Source organism: Eptatretus burgeri, chromosome 5 (assembly GCF_056783735.1).
Source record: "Eptatretus burgeri isolate ZD-2024b chromosome 5, Ebu_testis_v1, whole genome shotgun sequence".
In the NCBI taxonomy this organism is placed as follows: domain Eukaryota; kingdom Metazoa; phylum Chordata; class Myxini; order Myxiniformes; family Myxinidae; genus Eptatretus; species Eptatretus burgeri.
Window position 1 is genome coordinate 85,563,285 of NC_140965.1, and position 12,705 is coordinate 85,575,989.

The 12,705-nt window shown below is 43.5% G+C and overlaps 1 protein-coding gene across 13 annotated transcripts in view; it reads right to left on the reverse strand.

Annotated features, from left to right (window-relative positions):
* Positions 1 to 12,705, reverse strand: part of LOC147026882 (transcription factor 7-like 2) — a 167,268-nt gene that overhangs the window by 27,705 nt on the left and 126,858 nt on the right. For 11 of the 13 annotated variants that reach the window (XM_085882765.1, XM_085882764.1, XM_085882768.1 and 8 more), the window contains 2 exons: positions 1,572 to 1,701; positions 1,352 to 1,430 (listed from right to left, as the gene is read on the reverse strand). In XM_085882765.1, coding sequence (XP_085738891.1) covers positions 1,352 to 1,430; positions 1,572 to 1,701 — 209 coding nt within the window. Of the gene's footprint in view, positions 1 to 1,351; positions 1,431 to 1,571; positions 1,702 to 10,758; positions 10,903 to 11,713; positions 12,606 to 12,705 lie in introns of those variants that run through there. The other 2 variants (XM_085882766.1, XM_085882767.1) reach the window with 2 other exon arrangements.

The window sequence follows — 12,705 nt, forward strand, 5'->3', positions numbered from 1 at the left end:
AAATCAGCAAAATGAGTATCAGCTGTTTGGTAACAGGGGCACTGCCTCAGCAGCAGGGTCACACCCCCAACAACACGGTAGCTCCCTGGCAGCCAATATGCCATAACTGAAAGAATGCGTTCATCCTGCAGTTACTGTGAAGGATTGGAGAACTAAGGGAGGGCGACTGGAGGAGAGGAGGGAAAAAAGACAGATAGTGGGGCAACTTAGCAAACAATTGTGCATTTTGTGCGGAAAGCACCAAATTTGGCACACGAGTAGCCTATCATATTATGAACAGATTTGGATATTGCGCCATCTCAAATTTTTGATGGCAGTGGAAAATGGCTGCCACAGCCATCAGCGGCTGAATTTGAGATGGCCCAATATCCAAATCTGTTCATAATATGATAGGCTACTCGTGTGCCAAATTTGGTGCTTTCCGCACAAAATGCACAATTGTTATGCTATATTTAGCTAAGTTGCCCCACTAAGAGGCCATCGACCTGTCTGTGATGCAAGATCAACAGGTGTTGTGTTTTGGCCTCATCATGGGAGATGGCATTAATGCTGAGAGCTTTAGATTTCCCAGATGCCAAGAGAGACAGATGAGATGCTTGGAGTCCAGTCCATAAAGGAGAGCAGTTCTCCATTGAGCTACAGATAAATCCATCAAATGCTGTGAGTAGTTATGATTTTTTTTTTCCCCTTCACTACTTTTTCATTTCTGTATATCAGATGAAATTCCCTTTTCTGTTTAACTCTCCAACTGTTGTATTTGCATCTTATGGCTTTTCCTTTTCTCTAATTTATTTTTCACAATTCAACCCCCACCCCCCTTTTCGTTGTTCTTCTCTGCATATCTAACATGTCGATGACACTACCTCCGCAACACAACTCGCATTAACGTCAAAGTTATTTAGTTCCCATGCCTTATCGAGATCTACGCCGTTCTGTCTACATTGCTTGTTGTGATATGATGTTCTTGTCCTTAATATCGAACATGCAGAAGCATGTTTTGAGATGTACTCATTGATTCATCCAGAACTCAATGCAACCGCGCAGTCAGTAGAAATGATGAATGATTGGTAGAAAGGATGGAGAACTATTGAGATACTATTCAAACACAGAGAGGATTCGAAGAACCATTGCGCAATCAACGCATGAACTATCGGTATTCCCAGGGCCACTATATCTGCGGTGGTGAGAGATAAGCTTGTTTGTGGATTAATAAATGAGTGTCAAATCATTTAGAACATTGGGAATATCATTCTGCGGTTTACATTTACCTTCTGGAATGTGGATGAGAAGTGCTGTGTTATGAATGTAGTTGAAATGGCTGTTTGAATGTATTTGAAGAAAAGAGACTGACCAACAAAGTGGGTGAGGCAGCTGCCCAGGCAGGGGGTAGTACGGTGAAAGGTCATGACCTTGAGGTGGACGAGGAATTCCTAAAAGCAAAGTTACCATCGAATCATCAGCTCGTAACTTCATCCCCAAGTAATTATTCACATTCTAAGTGGCTACAGATATGTGCTGGCCATCGGTGAAGCAGCAACAGTGATGTCACAGGTCATCCGCTTAAGTCGTACCTGTCTTGGGATCAATGTCAGGTAAGTGCGGGGAAGCAGCTCCATGAGCAAAGTGTTCATTTCCATAAGCAAGTAATGGAGTCAGGGGGTGCATCGGATGTGAAGGCTGTACCACCGGGACCTTGTTTGACTGCAAGAGTTGCAAAGAGGGAGAAAACAGAGTCAGCTTGCAACGATAAACATGGATGTTTTGAGTCAGTGCAAAGAATGACAAACTCATCTACTTCTGCTTCTGAGAAACACACATCTCTGATTATCTCCTCTAGCATCAATGAGCCAACTCCAGATAATATACCAAGACCAGTGGCAAGCAATATCAAGCAGATGTTGATCATACAATATTCTATACACAGGTACTCAACGACCCCGGACCTACTCCAGCGAGACATAGTGCCAGCTGTACCAACCATTAACCAGATTAGGTCTGGCTTAGTTTGCTACCTGGGTAACACTGTACCATAAAGAGAAAGTGCTACACCGATAAGACCATGACAGTGCAGCAACCTTTCCGCCCACTAGATGGTATGGGATATCCAGTGACAAGGAAATGCATGGAGACTCGTGGCAAAAAGTCACTTTGGGCCCAAGTTAGACCCCACTTTCAGCATTCCCACATTGACACAGACAATTATTGTAAAAGAGCAAAAAATATACAAACAGTACGATAAACATGAATGTAAATTATGCACTTTGAAAACTGAAGGTAAAGAGGAGAGAATTGGCCTGTTGTATTTTACTTTATTCTAACCACCTCTCCTCTGGCCGAGCTCCCTCTGCTCTCTCAGCCATCAATACTCCACAGCAACTCCAGGATGCACACATTCTTCCAGCAACCCCATCCTGGTTAAACTCACAAAATTCAGGCCGAATGCTCACCTCACCTCAAGTCTTTCAGTTACTTTTCGTACAAGTTGAGCCACCTTTCAAATGCTGTGCTATCCCACTCCACCCTCAAAAACTTCAAGGAGGCCTTGCACCACTGTATCATGTCATCCATTATTCTTACCTACAATTTTTATCACCCCCATTTACCCTCATGCCTGGTGTTGGTTTAATGGTTATGGTGGTGGGCTTGGGATCTGAGGATCCTGAGTTCAAATCCCACTCAGCTGTTGAATTAATACCAGGTGGGGTTGACTCTGCCTGTCATCCTTCCGAGGTCGGCAAAATGAGTGTCAGCGAGTTCCTTTTACCCTGATTTGTGGGGGAAAATGAAGGATTATCCATGAAATGGATCATCAACTGGCATCATGTGCAATCTTTTTTTTAATCACAGGAAAATATTTAGCTACAGTTTAGAGGAACATGCACATAAGCACAAAATAAATTGCTAGTTATGGAAAATATATTTGAGAACATTATTCATCCCACCGTGCACAATCGAGTATCCATTGACGACACATTTCCTGATTTATAAAGAAAACGACCAAAAAAATTGCAGAATGTACCCAATTGAAGGTTTTACTCCTCCTGGCCTGATCTGGTATCTGTGGGTGGACATGCTGCGATCCGGTCCGCAGTCGAATTTTCCACCGTTGTATGTCTGTGGCTTCATAAGATGCCTTTCATTGCGCTTCAGCGGTTATGCTTTTGCACCGAGAGTCCTGATTACAGTGGATGTTTTGCTTTGACTGTTATATTTTATTGCAAGATGTCATGAAAATTGTCTTGACGGACACATTTGTAAGCTTAGCCCCTTCCTTGGGTGACTGATGAGCCGGACAGGCTCCCGATACGCACGCCCCTGGTGAAGCCTTTGGATCTGTGTTGCCCAAGCTGTTAAACAGGTGAAGTTTAGTGTTGTAGCCCCCCGTACTGTAGGCACCTGCCGAGTGATATGAACGTCATGTGACCATCCTATAATGTGATGTCATTCGTTTTGAAATATTTTCAATTATGCCGCCGATTGTACGAATATATCACAACAATGGGTCAAGATAAAAGGCGTATGAAAAAAACATTTGACTTTTTCATATAATCATCTCGACGAGGCAACAAGCTTCACCTGCATCACCAGGAAATACAATGTGACAGTTGATAACATTTGAAGTGCAAAAGGTTAAAATAAACACCTCTCCCCCCCCCCTTTTACTAACTGCTGCAGATTTTTGTGTTTCAGTAAATAAAATAAAATCAAACAAGAATACTCATCAGGATGTTTATCACTTCGTCTTGGAGCATATTGCCACAGAGTTTGGAATAAAAAATTCCATCGTGATAATGTCAACCAAATAGGACTACATTTGAGATTTCGTTTTTCCATTTTTATTATATTTTACTGCATTGAATGAGAAATCAGAGAGGATAGATATTAAAAAGAGTTAGAGAAAACAAAAGAAGATGATAAAACCGCATTATTTATTGCCGCATCTAAAAATACCCATATTGCAAACCAGACATCTAAATAATGCAAATACCCAGTTCCTGCAATAATTGTCGGGGAATTGGTGAAAACATTGAATAATGATTGTATAAATCTCGAGTGGTTGGGGAGCTGGCAGGATGGACTAGAGGTATCTCACCTCTAAGCTGTCTAACCTGGGTTTGAACCTTGGCTCGAACCTTGGCTCGACCTATTTACCGACTCAGCTCACCCCGGTGTTCCGCATACCAGGTGATGCATCAATGTGTGCGCTGTCTGTTGGTAGGATGTTAGGTTAGATGACCCGTCTACCAGCACTGGTCGTTGGTGGACATTAAATACACCATGCACGTCTTTCTCGAAGAGTAGGCGAGTTATCGCCAATGCTCTGGCCAAATTCATACCTGTCCTGACTGAGGACTCTCGGGAAGGCATTGGCAGCACTCTGTAAAAAGTCTGTTACATTGACGACGATGATGATGATGATGATGATGATGATGATGATGATGATGATGATGAAGAATAAGTTATTTCGCACATTCAATATATCCATGCGGAGAGGTATGAAGTGTATGGCAGAATCCTTAATTACTGAAACAAAAGTACATCGAAAAAATAACCAATGCTTGTATATCAGTATAAATAACGCACCTTGCATATTCATATGAAGTGAGGAAAGCTGACAATGGAAGAAATCAAGAGATATTTAGTGGGTAAAGGCTCATGTAGACCATTAAAATAAGGGCATTGAGGGCAGAGCTGAAAATTGATGGATGTGCTGCTTTTGGTGGAAAAATCGATGGGTGGCGGAAATGATCACAACCAGACATGGGATTGATCATGAGGTTGCGTTGGGTCACGACCTTGAATACGAGTGTGGAATTAGACGAATGCTCCAGAAGTAGGATTTGAAAAAAATATACAAAAACGTGGGCAAATGGTGACAACCAGACAGTTTTGAGTTGACAAGCTGCACAGCCATTCAAGTTTGCTCAAACGATGGACCGCGTCCTGAGATGTAGATATTGCAAGACTTGAGAAAATGAGACGATACTCGAAAATAACTTGGCCTTTCCTGCGATGAGGTCGCAGCAATATTTTTTTTTACCTCTTTCAACAATATCATCAACATGTTAGAAGAACCATCTCATAATTTCCCACCCTCCTCAACTACAATCCTTCTGCTGACTTCCATGACAACCTCCCTTTTTTAAACGTATATGGAGTTGCCTCACTGGGTCTATCCTGTTCTGATCTTATTTTCAATCTTTCAAGTTGGCAGCCCACCCACTATCCTTATTCCTGTCGATGGTCTCTTCTATACATTGACTCTGCCCCCCCCCTGCCGCCCCCTCTACTTACCCCTCTGCATTTCCCCGATGTCGTATGCTAGTGCCTTACCTAGTTACCTCATATTGTCAGTATGTCTTTAAAAAAAACGCAAGTCATTAATCTTTGGTCCATGAGCTTCAAACTCTGTAAAAAAAATAAAACTTTCAATTAATATGGTATCTGCTGGTACGTCTCTCGGCTACGATTGCTCACATTGACGAATGGTGAAGCGATTCCAAATGGAATTTTGTACATCTCACCAAAACGAGGTCTTGTGAATTGTTCCATCAATCAGTTGTTTTGGCAAGACCTTCATCACTTGGGTGCTGTTCGACACGCACGGCTATCGAGTGAGGTGACGTGGCAGACCGAGAGAGGAAATTGCTCATCCGAGTGGATTTTCACAGAAATCTTCATCTGCTCCGTTTGTGGAAGACATTCGGATGATACAATCCTTGAGGGACAAGGACTCCATGGAACGCATGCCATAGGAACAAAGGCGATTTCATTTTGAGTTTTATTTGGGTAAAATCGAGTAAATGAACAACATATCGACAGACAGTCCAGCTCACAAAGGGCATGTCAGTCTTAGAAACGTCGTTAAGGGGTCAATATCACCCCCGTTATACCCTATTGTTCTTTACCTCCTACGTCTCTCCAAGTTCTTGAAAAGAAGGAATCTTATTAAAAAAAAAAAGTTTGGATTTCTGACATCTCTAATTTTTCTTTCTTCGAGCCAACATGGTTTGGGGGTGAATCCGAGCTCAGATAGACCAACAGCCACAGCCAGGCGGAAATTCACCAATAATAACGAGAATCCAGTCAAAAAGGTGAAACACTCATGATTAATTGGTTACGAAACTTAATGCATAAAATTCCTCCGATATTATTACTTTTAGCAATCTTCATCACAACTTCAGCAAAAAAAATATATCAATAACTGAGTGGCCAAATTAAATAAAGTTAAAAAAAACAAACAAACCAACAAAAGGTCCGATTTTAAAATTGCTAGAAAGTTTTTTTTTTTAAGTAGACCTGTTCAATTATCTAATTCAGCCGCAAACCAGCCACAAGTGGATTTTATATAAATATAGCAACTTCACATGCATTATACTGAGAGTCTGATTTTGCAAGAACCTCGTGGCGGTAAACGATGCTCATTGCATTGGATATCATGAGATGATCCCGACCTTTCCCTGGAGGTTCACGGTAACCATACGTGTTGTTGAGCCGGCCTGTGTAATAAGCATGCCGACTCGAAAGGAGCTCGACTGAAGTGTCCCAGAATTTTTACCTCCGCTACAGAGGGTGGACGGAGGTGATGTCTTCACCCCTGTCTGTCTGTCTGTCTGTCTGTCTGTGAGCAGGATATCTCAAAAAGTTGTCGAGGGATGCGGACGAAACTTGGTGGACAGGTTGAGCGTGTGACAACGACTAACTGATTCAACCTTGGTGAAGATAAGGATCCGAATACTTTAACTTTTAAAAAAATCTTTAAGTGATTCTTCACCATTGGAGGGGGGATGGGGCCAAAAAAGATATTATATAACAAGATGTTTCAAAAAATTGTGGATGAGTTATAACAAAACTAGGGGGGGTGATTGGGTAGGTGAAAGGAACAAGCCAATTAAATTTTGCTTGAGGTCCGGATCCAGATCCGACCTATCAGTGGGATACAACAAGTAAACTGTTCAGCCTGGTGGAGGTGTGCGCTCTACCGAGTGCCCTTCTAGTAGCGAATGCTTTCCTGGCAAATGGGTTCAAACACTCACAACTCTGGTAGACTTTCACTTACAATGACTTTACAATGAAATTTTGTCGTTGGACGGACTTTTGAAGAGATGCCATGACACAGCTAACCAAAGTAAAATGATTGATGTTGTTTGCGGTGTGTTAGGGGGTAGGTGGGGGAGGAGGGGAGAGGGATGGGGAGGGAAGGGGTGAGATATTTGAAGCGAATAGAGTTATAATAATGACTGCAAGAAAAAGGACATTTACTCTTTGTATGTTTGACGTTATATCGATTCTAAATCCGAACATACATGAGTGCTATTGCGGAAAGTTTTCTTCTCGATGACCATTTAATAGTTTGCGTTGTAATTAACCTGTCATGACGGAGTAATAATTGTGAAACAAAAGGTAGATAAGCTTCAATTCGTTATTTTTCTGCCACACGTTTCACCGAATGGTCGAAGTTATTGAATCTGAACGTTTGGATTTACTGCATCAATAGAGGACGTGTTCAAATGTACAATCATAAGTGGGAGAAGATGGAGAAGTTAAAACTTTCATATTCCTAAGAGAACTTACAATTAACCCCAAATTGTCCTTGATGCACTTGTTGAATAGATGTATTTGCACTAACACCTGATGTTTCAGTCCCTATGAAAACAACGTGTATTCCAGGTGTACATTCGTGATGCGAAGTACGACTGCAGCAAATGTCTGAGCATGTGTTACGGTTGCATGGAAATAAAAGTTTATTATGACACTCATGACAAACAAACACTGTCTAACAGGAAGGTACGTTTGAACGCACTTAACTTTTAATTGTCTTTTCTTGGTTTCGTTCATGACCCAACTGAACTGTCGGATTGGTGTTTTGCGGGCAAGGCGTTGCATCACAAAGCGCACTGTCCCTCGGATGAACATTAAGCTGGTTGAGCCATCTGCTCGCATTAGTGGGTGATTGTTAAATATCTCATTGTATATTTTATGGAGTAGGCCAGTTATCGCCATGATCCGGAGGAAAGTACTGTCACTGTCACCTGGCCAACCGATTCGTAAAAGATGGGTCCTGAATTTTGCCCGGCCAACTCCACAAGAAGCTGGAAATAATTGGGGACGTTAAAGTATTAGTAGTAGTAGTAGTAGTAGTAGTAATGGTGGAAAGATGGTGTAAAGTTACACATACTCGTCTCTAAGCTGTCTAGCCTGCGCTCGAATCCTGACCAAGCTATAAACTGTCATCCCGGTGCTTCCCAGACAGGGCGATTCATCAACGTGTGTGTCGTCCCTCGGATGGACGTTAAAGTTGGCGTCGCATCTGCCAGCATAAGTTTGGTGGACGTTAAATATCGCCCCCCCCCCCCCCCGTGTCCTTTGCAAAAGATAGGTGAGCTCCCATTGGCACCATGAACAAATTCCAAAATCCTGTCCAAACCTACAGAGGACACTGCATCAGTGGCACAGCTACGCTCTGAGTCTGTGATGCTACCCCGCAGCCTTGGGCTGCATACAAATGAAGAAGAAGAACAAGAAATAATAGTAATAGGAGTAGGAGTAGACTAAACACTAATGGTGTGATAATATTGTAATGATCTAAGCCAAGAAAAAGCTGCTTGGGCCTTCAAACCGGGTGTCATAACCAAATCTTAGCAATCTTCCATAACCCCTATACATCACACATATCGGGGTAAGATAATTATGAGAGCTTTGATGGAAATAATAGGATAACTTTGAGAATTCTCATCCATGTCATACATTGGAACTGTAACAAAACCATCTGAAATGCTTTCTTGATTCCAAGGTGGTAGCTGTTACAGGGGGAGTGGGCGAGTTGGCATGCTGTCTCAAAGAAGACCGCAGTGGTCTGATGGCACGGCGTGTGGTGCATAAAAAAAGGTTGGAGTCTTGCATGAGATGGGCTGATCGCACGGCGTGTGGTGCGTAAAGTCTCTAAACCGTCTTTACGCTCTCTCCCTTCTTCAGGAGTCCCCGCACCGCTACGGCTTGTTACGGGACTCCTTAGACAGACAAGCTTTGAATCCTGGCTCCTTCGTCCCCTCAAAGCTGTCAAAAGTTTCACGGCAAGGCAAAACCAAAGTGTCACTAAAATGCGGTGGCGCGCCACCATATCCGAGCAATCCGACGGCTTGTCTCGTCGCTGCCCCATCGGGAGCATACCGGATGAACAATCCAGAGTCCCTCCTGCTGTTCATGCTACACTGGTCCTGCCATCAGCCCCCTTGAATCATCCAGCCTTTAATCATGAACCAATTTGTTAGACAAGGTATGTGATTCTGTCATTGTTCATGCGAACATTTTGATTGCAAATATCATGCCGACAGGATCACATCGGGGCTACTCGAGGCCCGGAGCTGCAGTCGGGGCTCAGACATTTTGGCACATCATGAATAGTCCTGGCAGATCTTTTGGAAGTGATGGCAGACTCTTGGCCCAGACCTGATACGCTTCAATACAGGATGGTCTTACTAGCAAGGACAATAGGAAACCTGAATGGATACATGTGACGTCACAATGAATTGCACTTTCACTTTTTCCTCATTATTATGTAAATCTCACGGAGCCGTTGCGAAATAGCAGGAGCAAGAGTAGGGTAAGTTTCAAGCCACTTCGAATGTCGTAAACGGATGGTCCTCGCGTGGCCGAATCAATATCCGACGACTTTCACAACTCGCTTGATCTGGCGAAGCGATTGCGGCACAGGTGCTTGCAATGGAAAAGCTGGGATCCGAAGGACGAGTGATCAGCCCTGGTGCAGAACACCGATGGTCATGGACTCCAAGTGCGAATGGGTCGCCACCGCGTGAGGATTTTAACAACTTATCCGTCGATAAATTTACGCGCAAACGGAAAAGTGCTGCCAGGTCGTCGTTACTCGTCCAGGAGCGCATGATTAATGCTGCATGAGGATGCAACAATTGAAGGGGAGGGTGGCGAGCGGGGAGAGGGACCTGCGGGTTATTAAATTGCATAACAAAGTATAAAAAAAAACGATGATAAGATTTTTTATAACTGGAAAGGCAGTTGTTTTATACTTTTATAAGCGGAATTATTACTGCATGACAGCTTATTTACAACCGTGAATTGGAATACATTGCTTTTACTGTGTGTCTGAAAATGGAAGCATTATTCGTTGTCGTTTATCTCGTCGTGTATGCAACAGGGTCTGCAGCCGTAGATAGAACAGGAGAAAAAAAAATACAGTTTTTAAACGAACACTGAATTGCATCTGGTTGCTCGAAATTATATTCTCAATGCCATATGTGCGGTGTTCTAATGGAGTGGCAGGTGGACAATGGAGCAGCAGTGAAACGTTTACCAGTCAACTAATTCTATCCGAAGTGGGATTTGGTAAACGGGTGAGAATTGGCTGTAAATAGTGTCCAAATTGCAGGGTGGCCTTCGATGCTGGTGCGTGTGAGGCGCAGGGAGATTACGTGCGCATGGGGTTAGTGGTGAACCTCCAATGACCATAGGGCTGAAAATTGGTGTCAACGGCACACGTAGCCCTTTTGAGCCTCGCATTTCCCCTCTGGATGAGGAGAACGTCAAATCTTATTGCACAAATCTGCAGCGAGATTTAAAACGACACGTCGCTCCGCAGACGGCAAAGATAAAGTCAGGAATGAGGTGGGCAGAATTGTAAAAAGGTAACAATAATAATAATAATAATAATGAATAACACTAATTTCAACAGCATACCACGATAACGAATTGGTGCATTTTATAAAGCAGACTTGCACTCACATGCGACATGAACCGAAGTCCGATCGGTGTCTCGTTTACGCGATTTCCGAGCATTGAAGACTGTTCGCATCTTCAGGGAGCAAATTTCTTTCACTATATCATATTTTGTGATTGCTGATAATTGAAGGAAGCAAACGTTCATTGTGCTGATGAACATTGTAAATGATGTTATTTTACAACGAATCCTCAAATTTGTTGTGTATGATGTGGGGCATACAGACAGAAACACATGGCAACACAGTGGAAAGGTAGGGGGGGAGGTGGAGGAGGTTGGATAAAACAGCCTCAGGGCTGGACAGCCAGGAGAAAGATCCAAGTCACTAACATCAGAGTGACTATGCACGTGTTTAGCATTTTAGCCATAATCGTAGAGGGTTATGGACTGAACGAATTGGATGTTGCAAAATAAAATGATGAGAGCAAGAAAAACTGTTAAAGTTAAGAGAAATTGATCATTAGAAAGATCTGCAGCACAAAGATCTAAGGATATGCTGAAGGCTCCTCCCCAAATAAATAAATGAATTAATTCCAAAACTCTTTTGAGATTTCATGAAAACAAGTTCCGACATCAAGTTTCTAACTTAGTGCCCCATAGGAATTTCAAGATAGAAATCTGTATGGACAACTCTATGCACACAGAAACACTGACTTCAGATGATCCACGAACCAAAACATGACGATGCATGAATGAGCTATAATATGCTGCCGAAAATGCTCAAAATAAAGTGACAGATGTCCAACTATATATATATCATGTTATCGTTGTAATCACCAAATATTTTCAGAAGAGGAAATAAACAAGTTTAATACAAGTTGAGCAACATGGCGAGCAATGACCACACACAAACAAAAACAAACATATTCTGACTTTCTTCTGTGTCTCTCGGGACTGTCGAGGAATAAGCGACGCACTCTTTCTTCCAACAGGACCCAAGGGAGACCCCGAGATGCTCACCTTCCATCCCGGCCCCAGTAGCATGCCCCCGGCGGCTGGATGCAGGAAAAAAAATCCTCCGGCCAAGGCACCAGCTTTCCTGGCCAATTCCGGACAGGCCAGTGCACTCATGGCCTCGCAGTCAGGCAGAGCCGTGAGTAGTTTCTCCCCGGCCATGAACGCAGGTGCAGAGTCAGTGAGCGCACATCAGAAGATAAAGCACAGGCGAGGTTTCTCTCACTCTGGAGCTACTCCTTGGCCCAGACCCTCGATGCGTCTCCGGTCGTGGAGAGGCGACCGAGAGACAAGTTCTCCGGGATGGCTGCGTGCGTGCCGTACAAAGGGGTCGTGCCCGTTCTGCGTGACAGCTTTCACGAGCGGCAGCAGTGGAAGCAGGAGCAGCTGCAGAAACGGGAGCAACCAGATTCCCGGAGCTAAGCGAGTCTCACGACCTCGGTGTCCAATTTGCAAGCATCAGGCGAGACGGCTCTTAACAAACAAACATCTCACATCACCCGCGCCCCACAGATTCGACCCAAATAATCAAGTCCCGTTGTGGCAAGTTTCGAGGCTGAGAGGAAGCTACACTGGAGGTTTTTGGTCCATCAGAAGGTGGTATTCACGTCGTCACACTGCCATGCAAGAGCCGCCTGCAGTTTCCAGGCGTTTGCAGCTGGCACGTGCTTCCGCCCACAACCTCATGTGGTCCGATAAGAGAGTACCAAGAAAGTGTAGAATATGGTGTAGTACAAATGTTCCACGTCGGCTGGACGAAGCTAAGACAATGGAACGCTCGTCCCGAAGACGCTTACAAATGTCACTTCAGAACCTTTTGGCAAGAACTGCCATCACCATCCACATTTTGCTCAAAAGTCCTCCTCAAAGTTTCTAGACTGCGACAATCTACATAAAATATGATGATTGGTATTTTGAGGAACTCCTGTCAATTAAACACACACACACACACACACACACACACAAAAAAGAATTTTCCCAATTTCCAAAATGATCAC